A 27,691-nucleotide genomic window follows, 5' to 3' on the forward strand; every position below is an offset into this window, starting at 1 on the left:
TATACTACAAATTTTTTAATTATAAAGAATACACCCTAATACGTATTTGAATTAAATTTACATTGTGGGATTTTCAAGTTATCGTTTCTAGTTAAAGCACTCTTTATTATTCTTGAATTTGAAACAGTTCATTCCGAACATAGTAATACGTATGTGAATTTTAAATCAAATGAGTATGCCGCCAACACATTTTGTGTTGTGTAACCCTCCCTACTCCGGTATCTTGGTGTATCCTCATTAGACACTTTGACATGAACATGTGTTCCATCAAGTGCCCCAATACAATTCTGAGATTAACATTATCTCTCAAAAACATTTACCTTAAAATATATTTGTACTAAACAACTATCAAATATAAATTTTATGCATGATATATTTACCTTAAAATATGGGTTGAACCTACTACTTTGTAATATTTCAAGTGGCACTTGAGTTCCATTAGGTTATCGAAAGAATTGATCCTCTAACATAATTATTGATCTTAACATGTTATGAAAATGGCGACTAATGATCTCACTAGAACGAAAAAAAAGGACATTGTACGAGTCGTTTGATTATGTGTTAGCATGTGAAGAAACTTGCCAACTTGCTCTTCAACCGTGGCACGCTGTGTGTCTTGAAGATCACAATCTCTCCGCAAAATGTCACACAAACCTTGAAAAACTTATGGACCCATGTGTATTACATCATAGCATTTTTCACTATTCCTAAGTCGAGACATTAGTTTATCACGAACTTTTTGTCTTTCTATGGTTGATTGTGTAGGAATGTGGGGAACACGTCTTCTTTTTAGTCATTGCCTTTGATGGATAATGTAACACAAATAATGGCATGTAGCATGAACCAAGGTTAGTTTCCGCATAAAGTCCGAAAAAATTATGGTCTTAAGTACCTCATCATTCAAATCCATCTAAGTAAAAAAATAGTTATGTTAGTAGTCCAACTTAGAAAATTATGGGCACATGTTCTAAAAAAATAGTTACATTATTAGTCTAACTAATTATGAATGTGTTACAACTAATCTAAAACTAAAATTGTTAAACTATAAACATTAATTTTGTTTGGGATTCAAAGTGTTAAATGATAACATTATCTTTCAAAGTACATGTACATTAATGTCTTTGAGAGATAAACTGTAACACTATCCCACAATAATTTCATGTTATGCATTACCATCATAAAAATACACTGTAACACCACTGTTGTCTTGCAGACATCCCACAATAACGCTAGATTCACAGCCATGGCAGCAAAAAGAAAGAGGTGTTTTGTACTTTTTCTGAGGACTAACATGTCAAATATTTTGATATTAGCAGACCAAGTGGTATAAAGTGTATATCACAAAGAAAAATCATTATAAGGGGACGATTGAAATTCTATCACGAACTTAAAAAAAAAAAAAAATTGAGCCACCTATGATCAGCAAAATTAGTATGTATTCGAATTAAATCACTGCCACTTATGTGGCTTCTTCTTTGAATATATATCTACTGTCGTGTTTCACTCATGATTTACAATCGATTGATGAACTACTCTCTCAACACACACACACACACAAAAAAAAAAAAAAAAAAAAAAAAAAAAAAAAAAAAAAAAAAAAAAAAAGAACTGGACTTTTATTTTATATTTTGAAATGCTTCATTACCGGAGTTAGAATTAAATTCAATAGTTGGCTGTATTGAATTAAAAAAAAAAAAAAAAAAGTGCATATCACAAAGTGGCATAAAAAAAATTTATATTAAAAATAATCTACTCCAACTGATTAAAGTTCTAAACTACTAATATTTTAATTAAAATACTTTTCATTTTACTTTCTTCTCATTTTAATTTTAATTTTTTTACTCTTGTTTTTTTCTTAACCACACACCTATCTTTTGTCTAAACTTGTACACTAATTTTTATAGACATTTCCTCTTAATCATACACGTGGTGAAGCCTTGGAGATATTAACTAATTGGATGGTTGAATTAAAACTACAAGTGTAACACAACTCTTGCTTCGTAAATAACAGAAGAAGCAAAGAGAAAATAGAGTAAAAAGCAAATAAGTTGAGTTCTTTAGCAGTTCTTACTTTCAAATTTACAGCAGTTCTACAGCGGTTTTCCAGCAGTTCTCACTTTCAAATTTCTAAATACAATTTTTTTTAGCTGTACAGGTAACTCTAACAGTAGTTTTCATTTCTTTTCACTTCAAGGTTTTTAGATGTATGGACTGCTAGTTTGTTTTGGTTTTTAGGTGTACAAAAACACTATATATCACTCTCATGAATGACTAGTAAACAGTTCATAAAAAAATAAAAAAAAATTAAAAGACTAGCAAACAACTAAAAAGAAAAAGAAAAAGAAAAAGATAGACATACTTGATTTGAGAAATAACTGAAAATTGCAGTAGACATAAAAAAAAAAAAAAAAAAAAAAAAAGGACCAACGGTAGCAGCTTCACTTTGTAGAGGACAGACAATATCGTGCAAGAGTGATAGCTATTTTTTTTTACGGCTGAATGAGAAAAAAAGGGCTGATATTAAAGGGGTATTTTAGGGATTTTAACAAAAATTTCATTAAACCTAAATCCATTTCCTCCCATTCCTCCTAATCTTAGGCCACGTTTGGGACGAGAGAATGGAATGGAATATAAATAAATGAAAAGAATAATTTTAGAACATTTTTCTCTTCTCTTATTTAGAAGTTTTAATGGAGGGAATGTAAAACTCATTCCCTTATTTGGAAGTTTAAGTAGGAGGGAATGGAATGGATAGGAGGGAACACTCCTTTCTTTCTATTTCCTTAAAACCTCAAATTTTCATTCCCCTCGAAATTGGAAGGAATGTGAGGGAATGAAATTAGATTTAATACTTTTTTTTACTACAACTCTCAAAATACCCCTGTATATTCAATCTTTAATTTTAAAATAGGAGTTTGATGGTAATATTGCCATAAAATGATTCCATTCCATTCCCTCCATGTTGCTCCCAAACAAGATTACTTACATTCCATTCATTTCCATTCATTTATTTTAAAACATCTAATCAAGGTTACTCAATTCCATTCCATTCCTTTCCCTTACTTAATTACATTCCATTCCATTCCATTCCCTTATGATCATTTCATTTCATTCTCTTATGAACTCCCAAACGAAGTTTAAGGAGAACAAAAAATGAGATTTTGAGAGAAAAGAGAGAGGAATGAACATTTCCTCCTAACCATTCCATTCCCTCTCACTTAAACTCCCATCACATTGAATTCCACCTCCAACGTGTTGGCTTTTTTTTTTTTTTTTTTTTTTTTTGTCTTTTTTTTATTTTATTTTATTTTATTTTATTTTTACTTTAATGAAGTGTCCATTTACACATAATTTTTTTAAAAGTATAATGTATTACTTTTTATTTTATTTAATAAGAATATGATGGTAAATTTATACAAACTTTATATTCAACCAAATAAAAAAAATTTCCATTCTTCCACTTTTCTACCATTCCAACTAAACACAAATAAGAGGCTAAATACTTTTCTATCCTCCTACTTTTTCATCTCTTCTCTATTTTCTATCATCTCATTTTTTTTAATCATCTCAACCAACAGGCCCTAAATTAGAAAAAGAGAAGAAAATGAGCTAACTAAGTGTATGTTCAAGTTCTCTAAGGAAAAAGGCTTTGCTAAATGAATTTTACAAATTCTTTTTTCACGTAACCATACATAATGAAACCATGCATTCACATCCCTCAGCATTAAATTTCCGAATACTTATAAGGGGTACATATAGTATATCTACAACTGCAACTCCTAAAAAACATTTCCTTTTTCGAGTGTACTAAGCTAAGAACGGAAGAGAACAATATCAAATAATAAACCTACAAAATTTTTCAGAAGAAACTGGCCTCCACAATCATTATTTGGGAAGCCAATTCAAGTTGATATCTTTCTTAGCCACTTTTACCTTTAAATTTGAGAGGAATTCCTTGAAAGGCTCCCATAACTTGGCCCTCTCTTCATCACATACCACAAGCTTCAACTGCTGGAGCTCCATAATTGATGGTGGCAATTGATTCCGCAACCTCAAGCACTCTTTCATGTGGAACTCTGTTAAACTATGCAACTCACCAATGTGTTTTGGCAACTTGCAAATGCTTAGGCAGTCAGATATGTCAAGAATGCTCAACTTATGAAGACTTTTGATTGACTCTGGCAACTTTGACAATTCGGTACAAGACCTAAGCCTTAGCACTTCTAAATTTGTTAAGTTTCCAATTCTTTCAGGCAGTAAAGGCAACTTATGACAATTGGTGATCCTAAGTTTTTTCAATGGGAGAACCTCACACAACCATCCAGGCAATTCCACCAAATCATTGCAATAGTCAACGTTTATCTCCATTAGATTTGGCAATGAATCTGAAACCTGTATGGTTGAATTCCCAAAAGCTTGACCAATATTACACATAAATAAAGATAATTTCTTCAAACTCCTCAATAACACAAGGGTATTGCATATGGAAGGAATCGAAACCTTCTCTAATCTAATTCTCGTTAGATTGGGGAGGGACCTGAGTAGCTGAAAATTGATTAATTCAGCAGGAAAGAAACCATAATTAGTGACAACTATAACCTTGAGTTTAACCATTTTCTCCACAAACTCGGGTAAGGCATAATTCCTTGTTTGAAAATTCAGAACTAAAGCCTCAACTTCGGGTGCTTGAATGTTGCACCAACTTGACGAAAACAATTCATCTGCAAGAAAAATATTCTATATGGTGTAAAAATATACTCAATTTTAGGTTACATTGCATGTGTGCAAGTTTGTGTGTATCTCTGTTAGGGAGAAAATTAACCAACCAGTTGAGATAGATAATAAGCGTGCATTAATGAGTTGTTGCTTGTGTTCCCTCCACCACTTTGGTGGATTGTTTCCACTGATGTCCACAATTAGTCTTTTCCTTTGTGGTACTGGCTCCTGGTTGCTTAGATGGATAGCTAGGTCTCTGAGAACATCATGTTGTGTGATAAAGTCTTCATTGTAATAGTCATCGATCTCAGTTGCATCTTTCCTAGTGAATGCACAAAGTATAAGCTTAGAAGGGATTCAAATTCTTACAGTCCCCACATAAGAAAAATATGAATTCCATGATATTCAAACAAAGATAAAGATAGGATAACAAATTCAAGGGAATTTGACACAACCAGTTTCCATCCATAACAGTTGAAATCAAATGGTTATAAGAAGCAAAAAGGCATTCTGTCTACTAAAAGTTGGAATTCTGTTCTTTTCTTGGGCAGAGCAACTGGAGCCCCTTATTGTTTCTGGTTTGATATAAGTTTCCTTCTCTCTATATATTTGTAGTAATCACCTTTAGCATCATTGGTATAAAAAAATTCTACATTGGCCCCTGACATTTCAAAGAAGCTACAATAATATATTATCAAATGTGATAAGAAGCTAATCAAACTGGAAGACATAACGTAATATTTTGGGCCTTAGGTCATTTATAGAGTTATATCCTATAACAACTAGCAACTAGAAATGATTACATGAAGAATTTATATCCTACTAGAAAATCACACTTCAGAAATTAAAAACTCGCAAACCTTGTCATTACAAGACTAGCCAAATTCCGATTGTGGAGTTCATGCAAATTGGCAATTGCATGGACATCTTTTTCACTTGGTTCATGTAATTCTGTCCACATATCAATGAGGGCAGTAGCAGAGATCCTTTGGTCTTCAGGAAATGAACCTAGGTCCATGAAATACTCTTTGAGGATGGTCTTGTCAGCAGAAAATTCTAGGCTTTTTTGGAGACAATCAAGCACCTCTGCATCAGAGTCAAAAATAGAATGACCCTCGGACCATTTTGTTAGTTTACTGAGCCAAACACCTGCAAGATGCCCACGGAGTGAACCACCAATCACCTTAAGGGCTATTGGCAACCCCCCACAACCGCTTACAAACTGCAATTCAAGGAACCATATAAAATCAGTTGTTGTCTATAGGTTAAAGGGTAATAATATTGGCCATGATTTTAGTTGTCTAAACCACACTTTGTTCAGAAATATGACCTTTTTTTTTCTACCCCTATCTTTACTCAAGTGCTGGGTACAATTTTTTTGTCGGAAACAAAACAAACAAGCTTAAATGTATGTGCAAGTATGAAAACATGATTTTGGCAGGTATATAGGCTATCATGCACCCATCAACACAAGAATATATATATATATATATATATATATATATATAAAATAGATTGACAGAGTACCTTTTCGATATATTCTTCTGGAATGTAAGAGCTCTCGTCTCGGTCTTGCAATGATGCTGAGTAACAAAAAAGACTCATGGCATCTACATGATTTAATGGATTTAAGTTATATCTATGTTGAAATCTTGGAAATGCAGTTCTTGAGGTCACCACAATCTTGTAATCAGGAATATCAAACTTGAACTTCTCAATAAGGGATTCTGATCCGGGCCAGACATCATCCAATATCAACAATATAGGTTGTTTTTGTCCAATTTCATTCAGCAGTTGCTCTAGCTGGTCAATTGCTTCTTCATCACTTTGAAACTCAGGACAGTCCTCACCATTATGCTTAAACAGTTTTTGTACCATGACCTTCAGGTTGGGAGCTTGTGAAACGTTGACAAAATATATATTTTCCCCATATATGCCTATCCAAACACAATGCAGTTAGAAAGCTGCAAGAAAGGAACATTTCATGTCTAATAACTTTATACATCTACATACAAAGTGGTGAAGCGAAATGAACAGAATTCCCAACCCAGAAAAGGGTAAGAAGTGAGCAAAAGAAATTTTCTACCAATCATGAAGATAAGAAAAAAATTTTCTCCTTAAATTTTCCTGATCACTACTCTTCTTAAGGAAGTAGTTCCAAAGGATGAAGTATGCCAAAAGCACTGCTATGACTATTGAAAGGACTAAAAGAAAAGAATGAAAATATATAGCAATGGCCTACCATATCTTACCTCAAGAGACATGCATTTTTTTTTTATAACAAAATGTAATTCAATTCATTTACATCAATTGAAATCTTAATGTGTGAATGAAGTATTCACATTTGTTCCAATTATAGTTTAACATATAATAATGAATTAATGGTACATTTTAGGATTCATCCCTACGCATTTTGTTTTTCAAACTACCAAACTGTTTACTTTTACCAAAAACTATCCACATACTATCACAATTTAACTACAATAATCTCTTATTATGTACATTTTCACAATCGTTAAAAACTTTAAATGGGTTTATCACTGTCATCACTTTCATTATGTACCACTCAATCACAGCAAGACATGTTAGTAGCGATGAACTCTATTCAGTAGAATTTATTTTACTTGGCAAGAGGTTTAATGTGAGAAAAAGTACCTTTAATATCCTCATCCCAACAAAGCATTTTGACGAGTGTGGTCTTCCCGCAACCTCCAAGAGCAGTCAATAGAAGAAGCGACACCTCATTTTTAGACAGCAGCTGCTTCAACTCCTTCAAAGGCAACTCCAACCCAACAATATAATCACGGGGTCTAGAAACCGCACACGACAGTGTCCGAAACCCAAACTTCTTCTTTTTCAACTCAGTCATTCCCTCCAAAACACGATCCACCTTGGCATCAGTCTCCAACACAGTCTTTGTGGTCTGATTCACCTTAATCAAAGTCTCCAACGCAGTCCTTGTGTTCTGTACTGTCAAATCTATCTGACAGAACTTTTCAATGGCATTGTTCAACTTCTTGAGTTTTTTCGCATAAAAATAGGCTTTGAAATAGTAGTTCCAACTCCAGCGCTTGATTTTGGAGCACTTGAGAACCAGCTCGTTGCCCTTCTTCATTTGTTCGATCAGCCTCTTTGTTTCCTTATCTGGGTGATCAAGGGCTAGGCTTAATCGTCTTATCTCTTGGACCACTGGCGCTATACCATCTAGCGTGGATTCTAAGCTTTTAAGAATGGATTTGAACATGATGATTTGGCCCACCACATGCTTAACTGTTTCGTGCAAAATAGCAAATCCCTCTCCAAAAGCCGCCCCCACAACACCCCCTGCAACAAGTGCTCCTGCCATAACTTTGGACACTACCCCAATTAAGAAACAAATACAATACTAATATATATCTATATATATACCCAACTTTACCAAAAACAGAGATTTAGATCTCAAAGCTCTTCTATTTGTTCTGCTCCATCTCAGCTTTGATGCAAAACAATCTGAGAAAAAGAAGAATTTATCATGCTTCTTGGGTTTCTGGATGTGGGTGAGATCAAGTTGACTACTGAGTCTACTCTTAACATGGAAGCAACTAGGAAAAAGGAATTATATTCCTGTGTAGGTGAGTGGAAGTTTCTTTTTTTTATTTTATTTTTAGCAATCTAGTACCGTTTTTTTTTTTTTTTTTTGGCTGAATAAGTACTTTATTGCTAAACCCGAACACGGGAGAAACAAAAGAACGGGGCCAAATTCCATCTCTATCCTAAGCCTGCAAAATCGAAGAAGGCAGATAAGAGATGGAAACCGACCCTGTCCAATTTACAAGGGTTGCCCAATGGACCAAAAGATGGGCAGACACATTGCCCTCTCTACAGACAAAAGAAAAATTTACATTGTTAAAAAACTTTACAAAATACAAAATATCATCACATAAAGCTTTAATGCTCCAATGGGGGTCAACATCATCATTACGAATTGGCTCAATAACATTCCAAGCATCGCCTTCTAGAATGATATTCTCATAACCTTCATTAGCAGCAAGCATCATGACACTCCAAGCTGCTCTAGCTTCCCCCACCAATGGACTACTGGAAAGAAAGTGGTCAGACCAAGCTTTCAAGGTATTACCCATAGAATCTCTACTAACCACTGCTATTGTGGTTTTTTCTTCCCTACATGCAGCATCAAAGTTCAGCTTAATCCAATTGGGAGGAGGCGGTGACCAAGATACATCTTTTATTTTCCTTACTGACTGCACCTTCCAAGCTTGCTTGTGTTCTTGAAAAACCCGTAGGATCTGTCTAGCAAGCTCTGTTGGATTACTATTAATCCCTTCCACTCTTGCTTTATTCCTTGCCCACCATAATTGATCACAAAATATTGCTGCATATAGCTGAAACTCCCAGGCCAACTCATCATCTAGACCAAGTTTAGAGCTGGGATAAATAATAGCTTTGATCCAGTCCACAATAGAGACATTTGCTAACTTGTGGGTGACAAGAGGCCACGAAGCCATAAGCCAAATCTGGGCAGCCCACTCACAATGCAGAAAAATATGCTCCAATGATTCAGGGGCATTACTACATAAAGGGCAGTTCAAAGAAGGAAGAGCAAACCGATTATTAAGGATAGAGCAAGTGGGGAGAATATTCCAGCTCATTTTCCACAAGAGATTCTTGAGTCTAGCATTAATTTTGAGTTTCCACAACTCTTTCCAATCTTTACTTGACATATGGGGATGCCTTGAATAACTAGAGCATCTAATGGCCTTATAAGCTGACTTCACTGAGAATTCACCTGAATGAGAAAGACACCAATAAATTTGATCTTGCTGGATATGGATAGGGAGATGAATGTTTAGAATATTTGTCACCGATGAGGGTTTAAATAAGATAAACAACTTACCTCTGTCCCATTGTCTAGTGTCTCTGTCAAGCAAGTCAGCAACCAGATGAACATCCATAGAGACTCCACATCTAACCTTTGGAATAAAGTCAGATTCATTGGGAACCCACGGGTCTTCCAATATCCAAGTGTTAAGACCATTGCTGATCTGGGGGCACATCCCTTTTTTGATAACCTCCCTGCACTGGAAGATGCTGTGAGAAGCCCATGAAGCTCCTCTAGGAGTGTGCATTTTCATAAAGTTTCTATTCCGGACATATTTTTTCTTGAAAATATTCACCCACATTTTATTCTCTCCCTTTGCAACATCCCATGTCATTTTTGCCACTAGAGCTTTATTCATATCTGCCGTTTTCTTGATACCAAGACCACCAACATCTTTAGGAGTGCAAATTGAGTTCCAGCTTTTAAGACAACATTCATGCTTCTTTTCCTCCTTTGATCCCCACCAGAATTTCCGGTTTAGAGCATCAAGCTTGGAACAGGTTTGAGGGGGAAGAATGAGAGAAGAAGCTTGGTATGAAGGGATGGCTGAGGCCACTGATGTAATAAGAGTGGCTCTGCCAGCTTGTGAAAGAGATTTCATCTTCCAGCCTTGCAGACGCTGGTTAACTTTCTCAATTATCTCCTCCGCTACTACTTTTATATCCCTACCAGATGCTATTGGAATACCCAGGTACTTCTCCTTCTTGTTTGAGGCATTTATACCAATGAAATTTGCTAGCCGAGATTTTTGGGAACGGGAAGTGTTCTTGCTGAATATAATGACTGACTTGAAATAATTTATCTTCTGCCCAGACCAGTTCGAGAAAGTGTCCAAGCAAGCTTTAATTCTCCCCAAGTTTTCCTCATTTGCTTGAGCAAAAATAAAGAGATCATCTGCGAATTGAAGATGAGTAATGGGAATTAAATCTCGGGTTAGCTTGTAGCCTTTTATGCCGTTGCATGCGGCTTCTCTTTCAATCAACCGGGCTAAGACCTCTGCAGCCAAAACAAAAAGGAATGGGGAAAGAAGGTCTCCTTGTCTTACCCCTCTTTGAGGTTTGAAGAAACCAAATGGGCTACCATTGATAAGAATGGAGAAAGATGTAGTTGGCACACATTGCATCACCCATTGAATCCAAATGGATGGGAATCTGAAGCATTGGAGAACTTTTTCAAGGAAATTCCATTCTAGGCGGTCATAAGCCTTTTCCATATCAATTTTAAGAGCCAACCATCCAGTTTTCCCTTTCTTCCTTTTCATTGAGTGGAGAATTTCTTGGGCTATAAATGTATTCTCTTGAATATTGCGGCCTGGTATAAATGCTGTTTGCCAAGGGGAAATTAACTTGTTTAAAATCTGCTTGAGTCTATTTGCAAGGAGCTTGGAGATAATTTTGTACAGTACATTGCATAAGCTTATCGGTCGAAATTGATTGACAAAAGCTGCATTAATCCCCTTAGGAATGAGAGCAATAAACGAGTGGTTGATCTCTTTTAGCATATACCTCCTATTGAAAAAACTAGTGACTGCTTCAATGACTTCTCCACCTATGACATTCCAATAGAACTTGAAGAAAAGGGCTGACATCCCATCAGGGCCAGGAGACTTATTAGATCCCATGCTAAATACCACTTTTTTTATTTCATCTGCAGTGGGAATCTTTGTTAACATCTCTATATCATCTTGGGATAAACTTGGAGAAATAAGGTCATCTAAATTATATGGAATAGAAGGATTGGATGATGTAAACAGACCTGTAAAAAAATCCACAAAGCATTTTCCAATATCTTCTCTGCCTGAAATCCAATTCCCTTGCTGATTTTTCAGAAAGTCAATTGCATTCCTCCTCCTCCTAACTATTGTTGAGAGATGGAAGAATTTTGTATTTAAATCTGTTGCTGGTAGCCATTTGGTACGAGATTTTTGTTTCCATAATGATTCCTCTCTTATCAGCCACTCATGAAGCTCTAAATTTGTATTAGCTTCTTTCTCCAAGTTCTCTGATGTGGGCTCTTCCCTCTGGATTTGATCAAGCTGATCCCATTTCTCCTTGATCTTGGTCTGGATATTTCCAAACCAATTTCTATTCCATCTATGCAAGTCTTCCTTTGTCTCCTTGATCTTCTTGCAAACTTTGAACATAGGGGTCCCATTGAACCCTTTCTTCCAAGCATTCTCAACAACAAACAAGCTGGTTTCATCTCTAGTCCAAGCTTCAACGAACTTGAAAGGCTTTTTGCCTTGCCCCTGTTCTCCATCAGTATTCAGGACAATTGGGGAATGGTTTGATGATGAGGCCGGAACATGTTTAACTGTGGCTCTAGGGAATATGAATCTCCATCTCTCATTTGCAAACCCACGGTCAAGTTTTTCCTTGATATTTGCTAAGCCTTCCCTCTTATTGGACCAAGTATAAGGATTTCCCGAGAATTGAAGGTCAATAAGACCATTTTTATCAATAACAACATTTGGACCTCCATTAGACGGAGTTGCAACTGGCTTGCCTCCCTTTTTATCAGCTTGAGAAAAAACATGATTAAAGTCCCCAAGACACAGCCATCCCCCATTAAAAGCATCTCCTACCTTATCAACATCCTCCCAAAATGTTCCTCTATTATTCCTATTAGGAGGGCCATACAACAATGATATCATCCATGGCTCATTTACTGGATCAGAGAAAACCAAGGCATTAATCATGTTATTACATTTTGAAGTGATCTCCATATCAACTCCAATTTTCCACCCAACTATAAGACCACCTTTCCTCCATTTGGGATTTACAAAATCCAAGTTATAAAACCCCAGAGACATTAAGAACTTTCTTACTCTATCTATGGGAATTTTAGTTTCAGATAAAAATACTACATCTGGGCCAACATCCCTTATTAAAGCTCGTAGAGCTCACTTTGCCGCAGCCCGAGCCAAGCCACGGCAATTCCAAGCTAGGAAAATCATGGCTGAGTTGGGGGCATGGTAAGGCCCGCCTCCTCAGCCATTTTGGATGTAAGGGAAGGATCATTACAAGGAAAGTGATAAATTCCAAAGCTTACCTCTTGTGGAGAGCTGCAATCTTGCAGATAGGAATGTTCCCTAGCCAAAGCTTTCATCTTTTTTTTTACGAATGGGGCTGCATTTACTGGTATTTCTCTGTTGGGCTTTAGTAGTCTGACTGGTAGATTGATGGGCTATTTCAAGTAAACCAGAGCCCACTTTTGTGAGTTTAATAGCCCTTTTGCTGGTTAACCAATCTTCTGCTTCTAATTTCCTTTTCACTCCCACCTTGTAACGTTCATTCTTTTGGCTGACCTTACTTCCTTGTAGATGTTCATGTTCGATAGATATATTAGGTTCACTTTCATTATAAAAAATGGTCCATGATAGCATGTTTCTTTGGGCTTTAGAAAGCCCAATTAGAAGAGTAGGGTCCGAAATTTCTGAGGCATTTGTGGGCCCATTCAGTTGGTCAAAAGGAGTTGATATCTGTGGGATGGTTCTGGAGGTTTCAGGATCTAAGGTTTGAATTTTTGGTATTACACTACAGCCAGAATCTTGGGATGGGTTATTGGTTTGGTTGATATTTGAGACATGAGAATTGATCACATCAGAAATTTCAGTTTCCATGGGGAGAGTAATTGGTTTGCTTAAGGAGGAAAGTTGGAGAGGTTTACCTGGACAAATTTGCTTTGAGGTGACATTGGCCGCCGACTCATCTAATTTGGTCAGAAAATTCCTCGAGCCTTCCACCAGATCATTTGAGGATAAAACCTGATTTTCAATACTTGCTTTCCCCAGCGCGTGTTCAACACGCCACTCAGCTTCAGACTCCTTGGAATTTTGGTGTTCCTCAGGAATTCCTTCATCTGATTTGTCTATGTCTGCCAAGAATTCTACCCATCTTGTTGTTCTTTTCCCTACATTCTCTGCTTTCATCCAAGGCCCAAATCCATAAGGCTCTTTCCCATTAGAATTTCTTACTATAGATTCAGTTCTCAGACATCTGGCCTTTAAATGCCCCAATCGACCACATTTATAACAAAATTCAGCAACCCTCTCATATTTAAATTGCACCCACAAATCAGCATTAGGACTTCTATCCAGGAAGAACCCGCTCCACAGAGGATCTTCAATTTTAAGTTCAATTTTTACTCTTATGAATTTACTCATGCATACTCCCCCATTTCCAGTGAAATCAACTTCCAAAACCTTACCCACCATAGCTCCAATCTCTTCAACATTCTCTTTGGACATGTATTCAATTGGAAGATTATGTACCTGGATCCATATTGGCAAGCTTGAAAATTCCAGATCTTCAACAGCCATATTTTGATTCCACGGCTTTAGAATGAGAGGATAACCCTCAATGTTCCAAGGCCCCAGCTCCATAATTCTTTTGCGATCTCCTTCACACGCAAATTTGAAGAGAAACACGTTCTCTCTTAAATCCACTATTTGCACTCCTTTAGATGTTCTCCATACTTTCAGGATGATGGCTTTAACAACATTCTTATTAATATTCCTATCCGCTAGAAGCTTACCCACAAGCCCTGTGTTGTATAGCTCTTCTACAACCCTCTCATTAGCTTTTAATTTCAGAGATATACTTGAACATTTGAGTTTACTGGTCTCCGCACTTAATGCTTCCACTAAATCATTTTGTTGGGACATTCCACACCGTGAAGATGGTTCAGGGGAATCCCCCAAACCTACAAATGGACAAGGCCAAGGAAAGATTGGAAACCCCAAACCCCGAGATGAGCAAAGCAAGTCAAAGAAATAAGGGAGAGATCTGATAATCACCAAATAGATTAAAGGAGAAATGTTTAGGAACAATTAAAAGGGGGTAAGAGATAAGACTAGGAAATAGAAATGAAGAGCAGTGAATCTGAGCAACTTTTTGCAAGAGGACCTCGAGCAAAGCTCAGGTAGCGAAACCTAGGTGCTAGACCAGGGAGAGAGAAGTTGCCTAAAGCAACGAGCTGACTAATAATATCTAGTACCGTATATTAATTTGTACACAATTTTGATTACAAATCGCCGCATGCCAGGTTTACGAGTGATAGAGCTTTGGTGTGGGATCATGTGAATTTAAACCTTTATCATTAAAATCTCGAATTGTGATTAAAGTTGTGTATAATTATGTGGTATTAGAATTTAAACGACCGTGATTACTTGTCGTGGACTGGTGTTTATTCTTAGAGAACACTATACATATGGACACTTGTCGTTCAGGAACGCTTGTCCTTTGGGAGTCTCGTCTGGGAATAGGGAAGGGAACGCCAAACAAAGGTCAGGCCATCAAGGCTTTTACAGTTTACACCTAGAGTGCCGAATCCAGTAGTGCCCAGCCCAGCCAGGCCCAAAAAGCATGGCAAAATAAATCCAAGGAGGATTGGGCTCTATTTGTATTTGGCAATGTGCAATCTAATTTTATTTATTTTTATGTCAATATCCAATCTAATTAATTAGCCAAAAATGGGACATATAAACCCTCCCCCCCTTTTTTTTTCTTTTTAATTCAAAATGTTAGAACATGTAGAGGAAGGAAGATTTAATTTTTAATTTTTTTTTTAATTTTATAAAAGAGACCAAACAATTTCACTAAATTATAACTTATAAGCCTTGACATCTAACCTTTAAACTTTATTCATTTCATTAAATCTAGACTGAGAGATCTAAGACCCAAAAAAAAAAAAAAAAAAAGGATCACCCATTGCATTTTGTCATGGATTTGAAAGATCAATCAACTCTTTAATAGAAAAGCTCACAAAGAACTACACATCATCAAAACAACTAGAGACAACTAGCGCTAGTTTAATGCAATTGGAGGCCTATGGCGATAAATTCAATTGGACTTTTTGTTACTTAAATATCACTTAAATAATATTTAGTTCTATATTTTATTTTCTATGTAAAATACATTATTCTTACTTTTAATATGACTAATTCAATTAATGGTGGTTGGTTTTTTTTTTTTTTTTTTGGGAATGGGAGTGGATTTTTATTAATCCATTTTTTTTTCTCTAAAAAATGCTAAAACTTACCAAGGATGTAACAATGAATGTGATTGGTGATATTTGAATAAGATAATAAATAAGTATTTTTGAATTACATCTTGTGATTAATCATACATCAATTTATAAGATTTATGTAGTAAAATTTATAGTATCTTTAGAGTGATGTTAGAGATACAATCTTTTTATAAAAAATTGTACAAACTGCTGATGTGGTGAGTGATTATTGGTAAATAAAAAAATGATGTTGGTGGTGGGTCTAGATGAAAACTAATAAGAAGCTGGCGACATCAACATTTTGTGAAAATGTTATAAAATAATTTGTGATTGTAATATTACTCGTATCTTTAACATCACTCTTTTTTTTTGGGAGTAATGCTAGAGATACAACAGTTTTTACAAAATATTTTTACAAACTGCTGATGTGGTGAGTGGTAATTGAATGAAAAAAAATGATATTAGTGGCGAGCCTAGATGAAAAATGATAAGAAACTGGCCACAACAACAGTTTGTAAAAATGTTTTTAAATAGTTTGTAGTTGTAGCATTATTCTTTTTTTGGCCTTCGTGAGAGTAGAAGAAAAATAATACCACTAAGAAGCTGGCCACAATAACAATTTATAAAAATATTGTAAAATAATTTGCAACTGTAGCATTATTATTTTTTATTTTTTATTTTTTTTTCCTTCTTGAGAGTAGAAGAAAAATAATACCACTCACATATTTCTTTTAATAAAAATAAAATAAAATCATTTATTCCCCATCCCCCCCCCCCCCCCCCCAAACATTTGGGGTCTTTCTTTAGTAGGAGGCCCTAAGCTATAACCTAAGTGGCCTAGATTCAGGGTCTCAACCCTGAATATCATTTTTTTTTTAATGAGCTAAATATCATTGCAACTAAGGAAAGTTAGTTCCACATATGTACATTGTCTATATATTTTTCTGTGTGGTGCGACAAAAATCACAAGTACAAAACAAGTTTAGCAAAGTGTTAATTTTAAATTATTGCTTTTTAAAGCTAAAAACATTTACTGAAATGTTTCATACTCAATAAAAGTAAACTTCATAGTACAAAAATAAAAAAATAAAAATAGAACTTTCAAATGGTTCCCCCCCCCCCCCCCCCCCCCCCCCCTTTCTCTCTCCGTCCACAGGCCAATCGTTGACCGTTGGTTACTGTTGACCAACAATTTTTTCCTCAAATTACATTTTTTTTTTCCTAAACAAAGTGTTTTTCACTTTTTCTAGATTGGCATCAATACCAGATGTGGGGTCTATTTTTCCATTTAAGATTCCTATATGGCTCAAAAAAAAAAATGTATATATATATATATAAAGTTTTCATGTGAAAAACTCAAAATATATTATTATTATTATCATTATTAGAAAAAAAATTACGGGTCATACACCAACTCTTAAAAGACTATGCGATGGTCAAGTTTGGCAACATGTTTAAAATGATTCGTTTCTAACCCATACCTTAATCCTTATTGACCTACCAGTTTGACAAATATAAATATTTGGACTCTATAGAACCCCGAGGAGTAAACATGTGGACTCTATAGATATTGATATGGAAATAAGAAGATATTTGATAACTCTTGACAATAGCCATACGTTTAACTGGCCATAAAACAGACTTAATTTTCTCTCTCTGCCAAAGTTCAACAATAGATTATAACAAAGCCCAGTTCCTGCAAGTTTCCATAGATGAATAGATAGTGCAGAGGATCCAAATATATGCCAAAAGCCACAACAAACATAATCTCACACTAGTAGAAAACAAGTTAAAATACAATGTGCTCTTACAAACACTCAAAACACAAACATGAATTAGAAATATACTAGAAAATAAAAGTTCAGTAGTACAGGCAACTGGGATCTAACATCAGCAATACCTTCATTACATAATTTGATGACAATATTAGCGTTGACCTGCCAAAAGTCCTTGCGCTTCTTTCTCATAGCGGAAACCATTTGCCTTGGAGTCATCCGCTGACCAAATAAAGATACCATGAAGTTGCTGCTGACTCTTGAGTTTCTCGCAGGCTTTAAAGAAGCCTTTATCAGGTTTTAACCCACCACTAGCATCAGTACCAAAGCTTACTAACACCTTACCACCATTATAATTAGAGCTTTGGGTTTTGAAGTAGTCAAGAAATTGAGGCACAGTGGTTCCCTTATCATATGCATAAAACTGGAAGTTCACATGGTCTATTTGGTGCCCATATTTCCTCCACAAGGCCAAATATTGTTTCTGAACTTGATCATTATCGAATGGAGCTATAGAAGCAAACGAGATTACCTTATTCCTCTTCAGAGTTGTTATAAGCTTCCCAATGCACTCAGCAAAGGTATTAGGATCAGCCTTGAAGTGCTCATAGTCAATATCAATTCCATCCAAATGATACTGCTTAATGATCCTTGTGAGTGACGAAACAGCATTAGATACCCATGAATCCACCGAGGAGGAGCTGAAGTAAGCGAAGCCATCCCCCACACTATCCCCTCCCAAGCTTAAGGCCACCTTGACATTCGAATGAGCATTTTTGATAGAAGAAACTTGGGAAGGGCTGAGATTATCAGAGTCCCAGAATATGTTGAATTTTCCATTGTTTGGAGAGGAAGAATTTAAGGTGTCATAGTCTATAGCAAAGGAGAGAATGAAGTGGAATTTAACATTGGGGTTAATGGGTACATCGGTAAATTTGACATTCTTGAACTCAGCTCCTATATATTCTCTGAAGAGGCTTGAGTTAGTGGGGGCTGCTAGGACTTGTATTTGGGAGATGAAGAGAGCTTCAATAATGAGAAGGGTAATGAAGAGCTTGCGCAATTCCATTGTAACAAATAGGAATATATTTGTGCAAAGGCTACGAGTAAAGTAGATACTTCCTTATTTGTTACATGCTTATTATATACTGATAGCTGCATCCACTATGGAGATGACTAGGTCAGCAACTTGGGGAAATTAATAAAAGAAAAAATTTGGTATTCAGATCTTTATTCTACTTAATTATAATCTAGACTAGACAACTAGTGCATAAAAGGAATTGAAGTAGGTTGTGTGTTCCATATCGTTAGTTTGTTGTCTACTGGTCTTGTTCTAATTCTTTTACTACTGATATGTGTGTTCAGGCCGGCTGAATAGTATAAGCAATAGGTGCAGTTGATTAAAGCACCAAGTAAATAAAAGTCTCTCAAAATTTAACTGATAGTGTTATTTATAATCAATAAATAAAATAATTTTTTTTTATTAAATGAAAAACAAACAAAAAAGAGAGAAACATGCTATGTTTAAAGTATTTTTTACAATACTTTTACAACAAATGCTAAATAATAAGTTGTTACAGCCTGTTATTGATGACAAAAAAAAATTATAGTGGTGTTTTCAAATAGAAAATAGAACCAACTTGAAACCTAGGATTTGTTGTGAAAAATATTGTGAATGTTGTACTTCTAAAAAATAAAATAATAATAAAAATTGAGTTAACAAACTTTTATTAGTTTTCATCTAAGTCTACCATTAACCCCACTCTTTTACTTACCACTATCAATCTATCACACCAACAAGTGTGAAAAGTTTTGTCAATTTTTTTTTTTTTTTTTTGCCTATAAAATTTCTAAAAAAAGAAAAAAATTCTACGTTGTTCATGTTAATTAGTAGTAATTTTGTATCTAAAACAATATAATCAATTTTCGCCTTAGGCCCCTAAATGCATCAAGTCGCCCCTGAGCGCGTTGAATGGGTAGCATTGGGAGTGCTAAAACTATCAAAATTCTATTTTAGAACCCAAAAAAACTAAGCATATGTTACATTTGGAGTGTTAAACCTAAATAATTTGCAACCTTGCTAGTATCAATTTACTATAGCAAGCTTCTCTCTCTCGCTCTCTCTCTCTCTCTCTCCACCGGCACCTTCCACCTCTTAATTGTCTTTGCAACGGTGGAATTTAATTATGGGTTTTGTAGCCTCAATCGTTTGTGGATTTTGTTGAGATTTGTGAGTTTCCTAAATGCCGCTAGATCTACAGTCTTAATCATCTTTGCGGCAAAATTGTGATAGCGGGTTTGTGGTGGTTTGTAGGTTTTGTTGGAGGATTTGAATTTTTGTGGGTTATTTGGATTTGGATTTTTTTATCAACGTTGGTTGCGGTGGTGGGTGGTTGGTTGTTGGTTTTGGTAGTGGACTATGGGTTAATGGTTGTGGTGGTGGTTTTTGGTTGTTGGATGGCTAGTTTAATGTGAGTTGTGATAGTGGCTGTGTGTTGCCTTTTGTAATTATGGGTTTGTTAATGGGCTGAGACTGCCCTTGATGGGTGTTTTTCTGTTGCAACATGGGTTTCTATTACGATATGGGTCTCTATTTGATGGGTCGAGATCACTGTTTATGAGGATGGGTCTCTCACGCCGAGAGAGAGAGAGAGAGAGAGAGAGAGAGAGAGAGAGAGAGAGAGAGAGAGAGAGTACTTTAGATGAAGAGAAAGTGAAATGAGTAAATAAATGAATAGTGTTGTCTATGATGTAAGAATAGGAGAAGGGATGTAAGATGAGTTGTGAAATGATGGGTTAAAGTAGATAAAATGGCTTTTTAAGGTGTTAAATGAGGGTTTTTTAGCACCCCATATGCAAATGCTTTAATTGGACGAACACCAATTTGTTCACAATATTGTTTTCTATTTCTTGAAAATTCTTGTTTTCTAGTTTATCCACATAGAGAGAGAGAGAGAGAGAGAGAGAGAGAGAGAGAGAGAGAGAGAGAGAGAGAGAGAGAGAGAGAGAGAGAGAGAGAGAGAGAGAGAGAGTTAAACCTGATGTAACTCCAAGTAATGTTATTAGCCAATAACTTATTATTAAATTTATATTTTAAAATTTTCACTGTTGGATTACATGTTCTACATGTTTTTAACATGTAAACCAATATTCATGTCAATTCATGTCAATCAATTGTTAGAGAGAGAGAGGTTCAAGTTAAACCTGATGTAACTCCAAGTAATGTTACATTAGCCAATAACTTATTATTAAATTTATATTTTAAAATTTTCACTGTTGGATTACATGTTCTACATGTTTTTAACATGTATACCAATATTCATGTCAATTCATGTCAATCAATTGTTATTTACCATTCAATCCATAAACCCATCTTTTATACATTATTTTAAAACTACAAAAACTTGAATTTAAACAATTGATTGATGACATGACTATTAATATTATATATATATATATATATATATGGTTGAGTTTAAGTTACACCTGGTGTAATTCCAAGCAATGTTACACCAGTCAATAATTTATTATTAAACTCAAAATTTAAAAATTTTACTATTGGATTACATGTTCTATATGTTCTTAACATGAATATGAATATTCATGTCAATAAATTATTATTTATTATTCAATCCATAAACTCATCTTTTAGACATTATTTTAAATTATAAAAACTTAAATTTAAACAATTAATTGATGACATGACTATTAATATTTAATTATTTTGAATTTTGTAAATATGGAGAATGCATGAAGATAATATAATCCAATAGTTGATGGTTCAATCAGCCTCTTTGTTTTCTTATCGGGGTGATCAAGAGCTAGGCTTAATCATCTTTTCTCTTGGACCACTGGTGCTACACCATCTAGCGTGGATTCTAAGCTTTTAAGAATGGATTTGAACATGATGATTTGGCCCACCACATGCTTAACTGTTTCATGCAAAGTAGCAAATCCCTCTCCAAAAGCCGCCCCCACAACACCCCCTGCAACAAGAGCCCCTGCCATAACTTTGGAAACTACCCCAATTAAGAAACAAATACAATACTAATATTTATCTATATATACCCAACTTTACCAAAAACAGAGATTTAGATCTCAAAGCTCTTCTATTTGTTCTGCTCCATCTCAGCTTTGATGCAAAAAAATATGAGAAAAAGAAGAATTTATTATGCTTCTTGGGTTTCTGGGTGTGGGTGAAAGCAAGTTGACTATTGACTACTGAGTCTACTCTTAACATAGTAGCAACTAGGAAAAAAGAACTATATTCTTGTGTAGGTGAGTGGAAGTTTTTTTTTTTTTTTTTTTTTTTTTTTTTTAATTCTTTTTTAGCAATCTAGTACTGTATATTTATACACAACACTACAAATCACCGCATGATAGGTTACGAGTGATAGAGCTTTGGTGTGGGTTCATGTGAATTTACACCTTTATCATTAGAAACTCGGATTGTGGTTAAAGTTGTGTACGATTATGTGGTATTAGAATTTAAAAATGACCTTGATTACTTGTCGTACGAATGGGTGGACTATTCTTAGAGAACGCTATACATACGGACACTTGTCGTTCAGGAAAGCTTGTCCTTTCGGAATCTCGTGTGGGCATAGGGAAGGGAACGCCAAACAAAGGTCAGGCCATCAAGGCTTTTATAGTTTACACCTAGAGTGCCAAATCCAGTAGTTCCCAGCCCAGCCTAAAAAGCATGGCAAAATAAATCCAAGAAGGATGGTTGATGGCTCTATTTGTATTTGGCAATGTGCAATCTAATTTTTTTTTTATTTTTTTTTTAATATCCAATCTAATTAATTAGTCAAGAATGGGACATATAAACCCTCCCCCCCCCCCCCCTTTTTTTTCTTTTAATTTAAATGTTAGAACATGTGGAGGAAGGAAGATTTAAATGCTCTCTCTCTTTCTTTTTTTTTTTTTTTTTTTAATATAAACGAGACCAAACAATTTCATTGAGTTATAACTTATAAGGCTCTACATTAGGACATCTAACCATTAAACTTTAGTCATTTCATTAAATCTAGATTGAGAGATCTAAGACCAAAAACAAATAAAATTGGATTACCCATTGCATTTTGTCATGGATTTGAAAGATCAATCAACTCTTGAATAGAAAAGCTCACAAAGAACTACAAATCATCAAAAAAACTAGAGACAACTAAAGCTAGCTCAATGCAGTTTGAGGCCTAAGGCGATAAATTCAATTGGACTTTTTGTTATTTAAATATCACTTAAGTAATATTTAGTTCTATATTTTATTTTCTATGTAAAATGCATTATTCTTACTTTTAATATGACTAATTCAATTAATGGTGGTTGGGATTTTTTTTTTTTTTTGGAATGGGAGTGGATTTTTATTAATCCTTTTTTTTTTCTCGAAAAAATACTAAAAATTACCAAGGATGTAACAATGAATGTGATTGGTGGTACTTGTATAAGATAATAAATGAGTATTTGAATTACATCTTGTGATTAATCATACATCAATTTATAAGATTTATGTAGTAAAATTTATAGTATATTTAGAGTGATGTTAGAGATACAAACTTTTTTATAAATTTTTTTTACAAACTGCTGATGTGGTGAGTGGTTATTGATAAATAAAAAAATGATGTTAGTGGTGGGTCTAGATAAAAACCAATAAAAAACTGGCCACAACAACAATTTGCAAAAATGATATAAAATAATTTGTGGTTATAGCATTATTCGTATCTTTAATATCACTCATTTTTTGGGAGTAATGCTAGAGATACAATTTTTTTTTACAAATTGCTAATGTGGTGAATGGTTATTGGTAAATAAAAAAATGATGTTAGCGGTGGGTCTAGATGAAAACCAATAAGAAGTTGGCCACAACAATAGTTTGTAAAAATGTTATAAAATAATTTGTAGTTGTAGCATTACTTGTATCTTTAACATCACTCATTTTTTTGGGAGTAATGCTAGAAATACAAACTGTGGGAGCCGTTTTTTTTTTTGGAATGGGAAACTCTTGTACTCCCATCATATTTTTTTTTACGTGCGTCTAGTACAAGAGTTTCCCACTCTAAAAAAAAAAGGCCCCCACACAAACTTTTTTACAAAATTTTTTAAAAACTACTGATGTGGTGAGTGATAATTCGTAAATGAAAAAAAAAATGATATTTGTGACGGGTCTAGATGAAAACTAATAAGAAACTAGCCACAACAACAATTTGTAAAAACATTGTAAAATAGTTTGTGATTGTAGCATTATTCTTTTTTTGGCCTTCGTGAGAGTAGAAGAAAAATAATACCACTAAGAAGCTGGTCATAACAACAATTTGTAAAAATGTTGTAAAATAATTTGTGTTTTTTTATTTTTTACCTTCTTGAAAGTTGAAGGAAAATAATACCACTCACATATTTCTTTTAATAAAAAAATAAAAAGACAATCATTTATTTTCCCCCCACATTTGGGGGTCTTTCTTTAGTAGGAGGCCCAAAGCCACGACCTAAGAGCAACCACTACAAAAAGTGCTCAATTTTGCACATTTTAATCCAAAAAATACCCACATCAGTACTTGTAAAAATGTGCAAATATACACATCTCTATATGCAGGGTTACTGTTCATGTGCAATTTATTCTTTTTTTTTCTCTCCTCTATCAAACTACTTCTCTTCCTCTACGTCTACAACAACCAGCAGCTTCCCCAATGTCCACAACAACCTAGCGCGGCAGAATAAGAAGAAGGAAGAAGAAAATAACCACCCAACCACCAAACCCAACACCACCACCAAACACCGTAACCTAGCACAGAAAATTAACCCAAAATCAATGAAAGAACAATTAGAAAACCCAACTCAAAATCAAGACAAACCCACTCAAACCAATTAGAGAACCAAGCAAAACCTAGATGAAATCAAAGCCAAAATTAACCAAAACCTAGATGATCACCACCACCCAACCACCACCACCATATCAACCCAGCACCACCCAACTATCACCAGTCTACCACCACAACCCATTTCAACATTTGATAATCCAAATACAAAATCAACACAAAACAACTTAGAATCAACTCGCCAGAGTTGCTGGAGTTGTCTTTGGAGCTGTTGTCGATGTCGTCGAAGTTGCTGATGCCGTCGAAGCTGTTGATGCCGCCGGAGCTGCTGATGCCGTCAGAGTTGTGTGTGCGTGTGTGGGGGCAAGGGGTTTGGGATAAGAGAGGTGCAAAGATTTGAGAAAGATGAGGGAGATAATGAGAGAGGGGCAGAGATTTGAGAAAGATGAGGTATATAATAAAATAATAATAATAGAATGATTATTTAAATAAATTGATATGTATAATAAACAAACTGATGTGGGTGCTTTGTAAAAAAGGAATATAAAATAGAAAAAGTAGGTTTTAGATATACAAATTTACAAAATTTTTGCATCCACATTGGTGGATGCTCTAAGTGACCTAGGCTTAGGGTCAACCCTGAAAACAGCTAAGTATCATTGCAACTAAGGGAAGTTAGTTCCACATGTACATTGTGTATATATTTTTCTGTTTGATGCTACAAAAATGAAAAATCACAAGTAGAAATCAAGTTTAGCAAAGTGTTAATTTTAAATCATTGCTTTTTAAAGCTAAAAACACTTTCTGAAATGTTTCACACTCAATAAATACTACAAGTAAACTTCAAGTACAAAAATAAAAAATAAAAATAGACTTTCAAATGGAACCACCCCCCCCCCCCCCCCCCCCTCCCCCCGGGGGGTCCACAGGCCAATCGTTGACAGTTGTTACTGTTGACCAACAATTTTTTCCTGAAATTACAATTTTTTTTCCTAAACAAAGTATTTTTCACTTTTTCTAGATTGGCATCAATACGAGATGTGGGGTCTATTTTTCCATTTAAGATTTCTAAATGGCTCAAAAAATATATATAAAGTTTTCATGTGAAAATCTCAAAACATATTATTGTTATTATTATTTGAAAAAAACATACGGGTCATACACCAACCCTTAAAAGACTATGTGATGGTCAAGTTTGGCAACACGTTTAAATGATTCGTTTCTAACCCATACCTTATTGACCTTACCAGTTTGACAAATATAAATATTTAGACTCTATAGAACCCCCGACAAGTAAACCTGTGGACTCTGTATATATTGATATGGAAATAAGAAAGACATTTGATAACCCTTGACAATAGCCATACGTTTAACTGGCCATAAAACATACTTAATTTTCTCTCTCTGCCAAAGGTCAACAACAGATTATAACAAAGCCCACTTCCTGCAAGTTTCCATAGATGAATAGATAGTGCAGAGGATCCAAATATATGCCAAAAGCCACAACAAACATAATCTCACACTAGTAGAAAACAAGTTAAAATACAATGTGCTCTTACAAACGCTCAAAACACAAACATGAATTAGAAATATACTAGAAAATAAAAGTTCAGTAGTACAGGCAACTGGGATCTAACATCAGCAATACCTTCATTACATAATTTGATGACAATATTAGTGTCAACCTGCCAAAAGTCCTTGCGCTTCTTTCTCATAGCGGAAACCATTTGCCTCGGAGTCATCCGCTGACCAAATAAAGATACCATGAAGTTGCTGCTGACTCTTGAGTTTCTCGCAGGCTTTAAAGAAGCCTTTATCAGGTTTTAACCCACCACTACTAGCAGCAGTACCAAAGCTTACTAACACCTTAGCACCATTATAATTAGAGCTTTGGGTTTTGAAGTAGTCAAGAAATTGAGGCTCAGTGGTTCCCTTATCATATGCATAAAACTGGAAGTTCACATAGTCTATTTGGGGCCCATATTTCCTCCACAGGGCCAAATATTGTTTCTGAACTTGATCATCATCAAATGGAGCAATAGAAGCGAACGAAATTACCTTATTTCTCTTCAGAGTTGTTATAAGCTTTCCAATGCACTCAGCAAAGGTATCAGGATCAGCCTTGAAGTGCTCATAGTCAATATCAATTCCATCCAATTGATACTGCTTTATGATCTCTGTGAGTGACGAAACAGCATTAGAAACCCATGAATCCACCGAGGATGGGCTGAAACTAGCATGGACATCCCGTACAGTATCTCCTCCCAAGCTTAAGGCTACCTTGACATTTGGATGGGCATTCTTGATAGAAGAAACTTGGGAGGGGCTAAGATTATCAGAGTCCCAGAAGATGTTGAATTTTCCATTGGTAGGAGAGGGATTACCTGAGGTGTCATAGTCTATGGCAAAAGACAGAATGTAGTGGAATTCAGCATTTGGGTTAATGGGTACATCGGTAAATTTGACATTCTTGAACAGAGCTCCTATATATTCTCTGAAGTGGTTTGAGTTGGTGGGGGCTGCTTGGCCTTTCATTTGGGAGATAAAGTGAGCTCCAATAATGAGAAGGGTAATGAACAGCTTGGCCAATTCCGTTGTAACAAATTGGAGTAGATTTGTGCAAAGGCTACCGGTAAAGTGGATACTTCCTTAGTTGTTACATGCTTATTATTTACTGAAAACTGCACCCACTATGGAGATGACTTGGTCAGCACCTTGAGGAAAATTAATAAAAGAAAAATTTTGCTCGTTTCTATTCAGGTCTTTATTCTACTTAATTATAACCAAGACTAGACAACTAGTGCATGGAAGCAATTGAAGTTAGTTGCGTGTTCCTTTTCGTTTGTTTTGTTTGTTGTCTACTTGTCTTGTTCTGATTCTTTTACCATAGATAAGCACGTTGAATGGTCTTTTGGCCAGACTAAAAAGCAGGTAAAGTGGATACTTCCTTAGTTGTTACATGCTTATTATATACTGAAAACTGCACCCACTATGGAGATGATGACTAGGTCAGCACCTTGAGGAAAATTAATAAAAGAAAAATTTTGCTCGTTTCTATTCAGGTCTTTATTCTACATAATTATAACCAAGACTAGACAACTAGTGCATGGAAGCAATTGAAGTTGGTTGCGTGTTCCTTCTCGTTTGTTTCGTTTGTTGTCTACTTGTCTTGTTCTATTTTTTTTTTTTTTTGATAAGAAATATTGAACTTGTATTCAAGTGTTAAGAAATAGTAGCTACATCAATATCCTGAGCACAGGTCCGCTCAATATGGCTCGAGCAGGATTCTACCCAAGCAACGTAACTAACTAGTGACTTAGAATACTGTGCTAACATGTGGGCAGGGACATTTCCCTGCCTTCTTGTATGGGAGAAACAACATGACCTAAACCAACGTGATTGTTGGAGGATGCTATCCACGATGAAGAGGATCGAAGAGCTTGGTGTCTCTAAACCTTGGACAGCATTGAAGACAGCCAGCGCATCACACTCAACCACCA

The 27,691-nt window shown here is 35.2% G+C and overlaps 3 protein-coding genes across 3 annotated transcripts; all 3 read right to left on the bottom strand.

The window, feature by feature from the left end:
* Positions 1-3,693: 3,693 nt before the first annotated feature.
* On the bottom strand, positions 3,694-8,291 carry LOC115988439 (probable disease resistance protein At5g66900). The gene is made up of 5 exons (XM_031112015.1): positions 7,372-8,291; positions 6,244-6,653; positions 5,577-5,938; positions 4,827-5,038; positions 3,694-4,721 (listed from the first exon to the last, which is right to left on the bottom strand). The coding sequence occupies exons 1-5, from the start codon at positions 8,060-8,062 to the stop codon at positions 3,886-3,888; spliced, it is 2,511 nt and encodes an 836-aa protein (XP_030967875.1). The 5' UTR covers positions 8,063-8,291; the 3' UTR covers positions 3,694-3,885.
* An 8,990-nt stretch (positions 8,292-17,281) lies between these two features.
* On the bottom strand, positions 17,282-18,472 carry LOC115950903 (chitinase 2-like). The gene has a single exon (XM_031068213.1). The coding sequence runs from the start codon at positions 18,446-18,448 to the stop codon at positions 17,531-17,533; it is 918 nt and encodes a 305-aa protein (XP_030924073.1). The 5' UTR covers positions 18,449-18,472; the 3' UTR covers positions 17,282-17,530.
* A 7,075-nt stretch (positions 18,473-25,547) lies between these two features.
* LOC115950990 (chitinase 1-like) lies at positions 25,548-26,864 on the bottom strand. Its single transcript, XM_031068322.1, has one exon. The coding sequence runs from the start codon at positions 26,724-26,726 to the stop codon at positions 25,872-25,874; it is 855 nt and encodes a 284-aa protein (XP_030924182.1). The 5' UTR covers positions 26,727-26,864; the 3' UTR covers positions 25,548-25,871.
* Positions 26,865-27,691: the final 827 nt, after the last annotated feature.

The sequence above is a fragment of the Quercus lobata genome, chromosome 1 (assembly GCF_001633185.2).
Source record: "Quercus lobata isolate SW786 chromosome 1, ValleyOak3.0 Primary Assembly, whole genome shotgun sequence".
In the NCBI taxonomy this organism is placed as follows: Eukaryota; Viridiplantae; Streptophyta; class Magnoliopsida; order Fagales; family Fagaceae; genus Quercus; species Quercus lobata.

Excerpts from the sequence above, each read along its gene's own strand:
- LOC115988439 (XM_031112015.1), bottom strand. The coding sequence starts at position 8,062 with ATGGCAGGAGCACTTGTTGCAGGGGGTGTTGTGGGGGCGGCTTTTGGA. Across the intron at positions 6,654-7,371 it reads TTGGGATGAGGATATTAAAG|GCATATATGGGGAAAATATA; the intron begins GTACTTTTTCTC and ends GTGTTTGGATAG. Across the intron at positions 5,939-6,243 it reads CAGAAGAATATATCGAAAAG|TTTGTAAGCGGTTGTGGGGG; the intron begins GTACTCTGTCAA and ends CTTGAATTGCAG.
- LOC115950903 (XM_031068213.1), bottom strand. The coding sequence starts at position 18,448 with ATGGAATTGCGCAAGCTCTTCATTACCCTTCTCATTATTGAAGCTCTC.
- LOC115950990 (XM_031068322.1), bottom strand. The coding sequence starts at position 26,726 with ATGAAAGGCCAAGCAGCCCCCACCAACTCAAACCACTTCAGAGAATAT.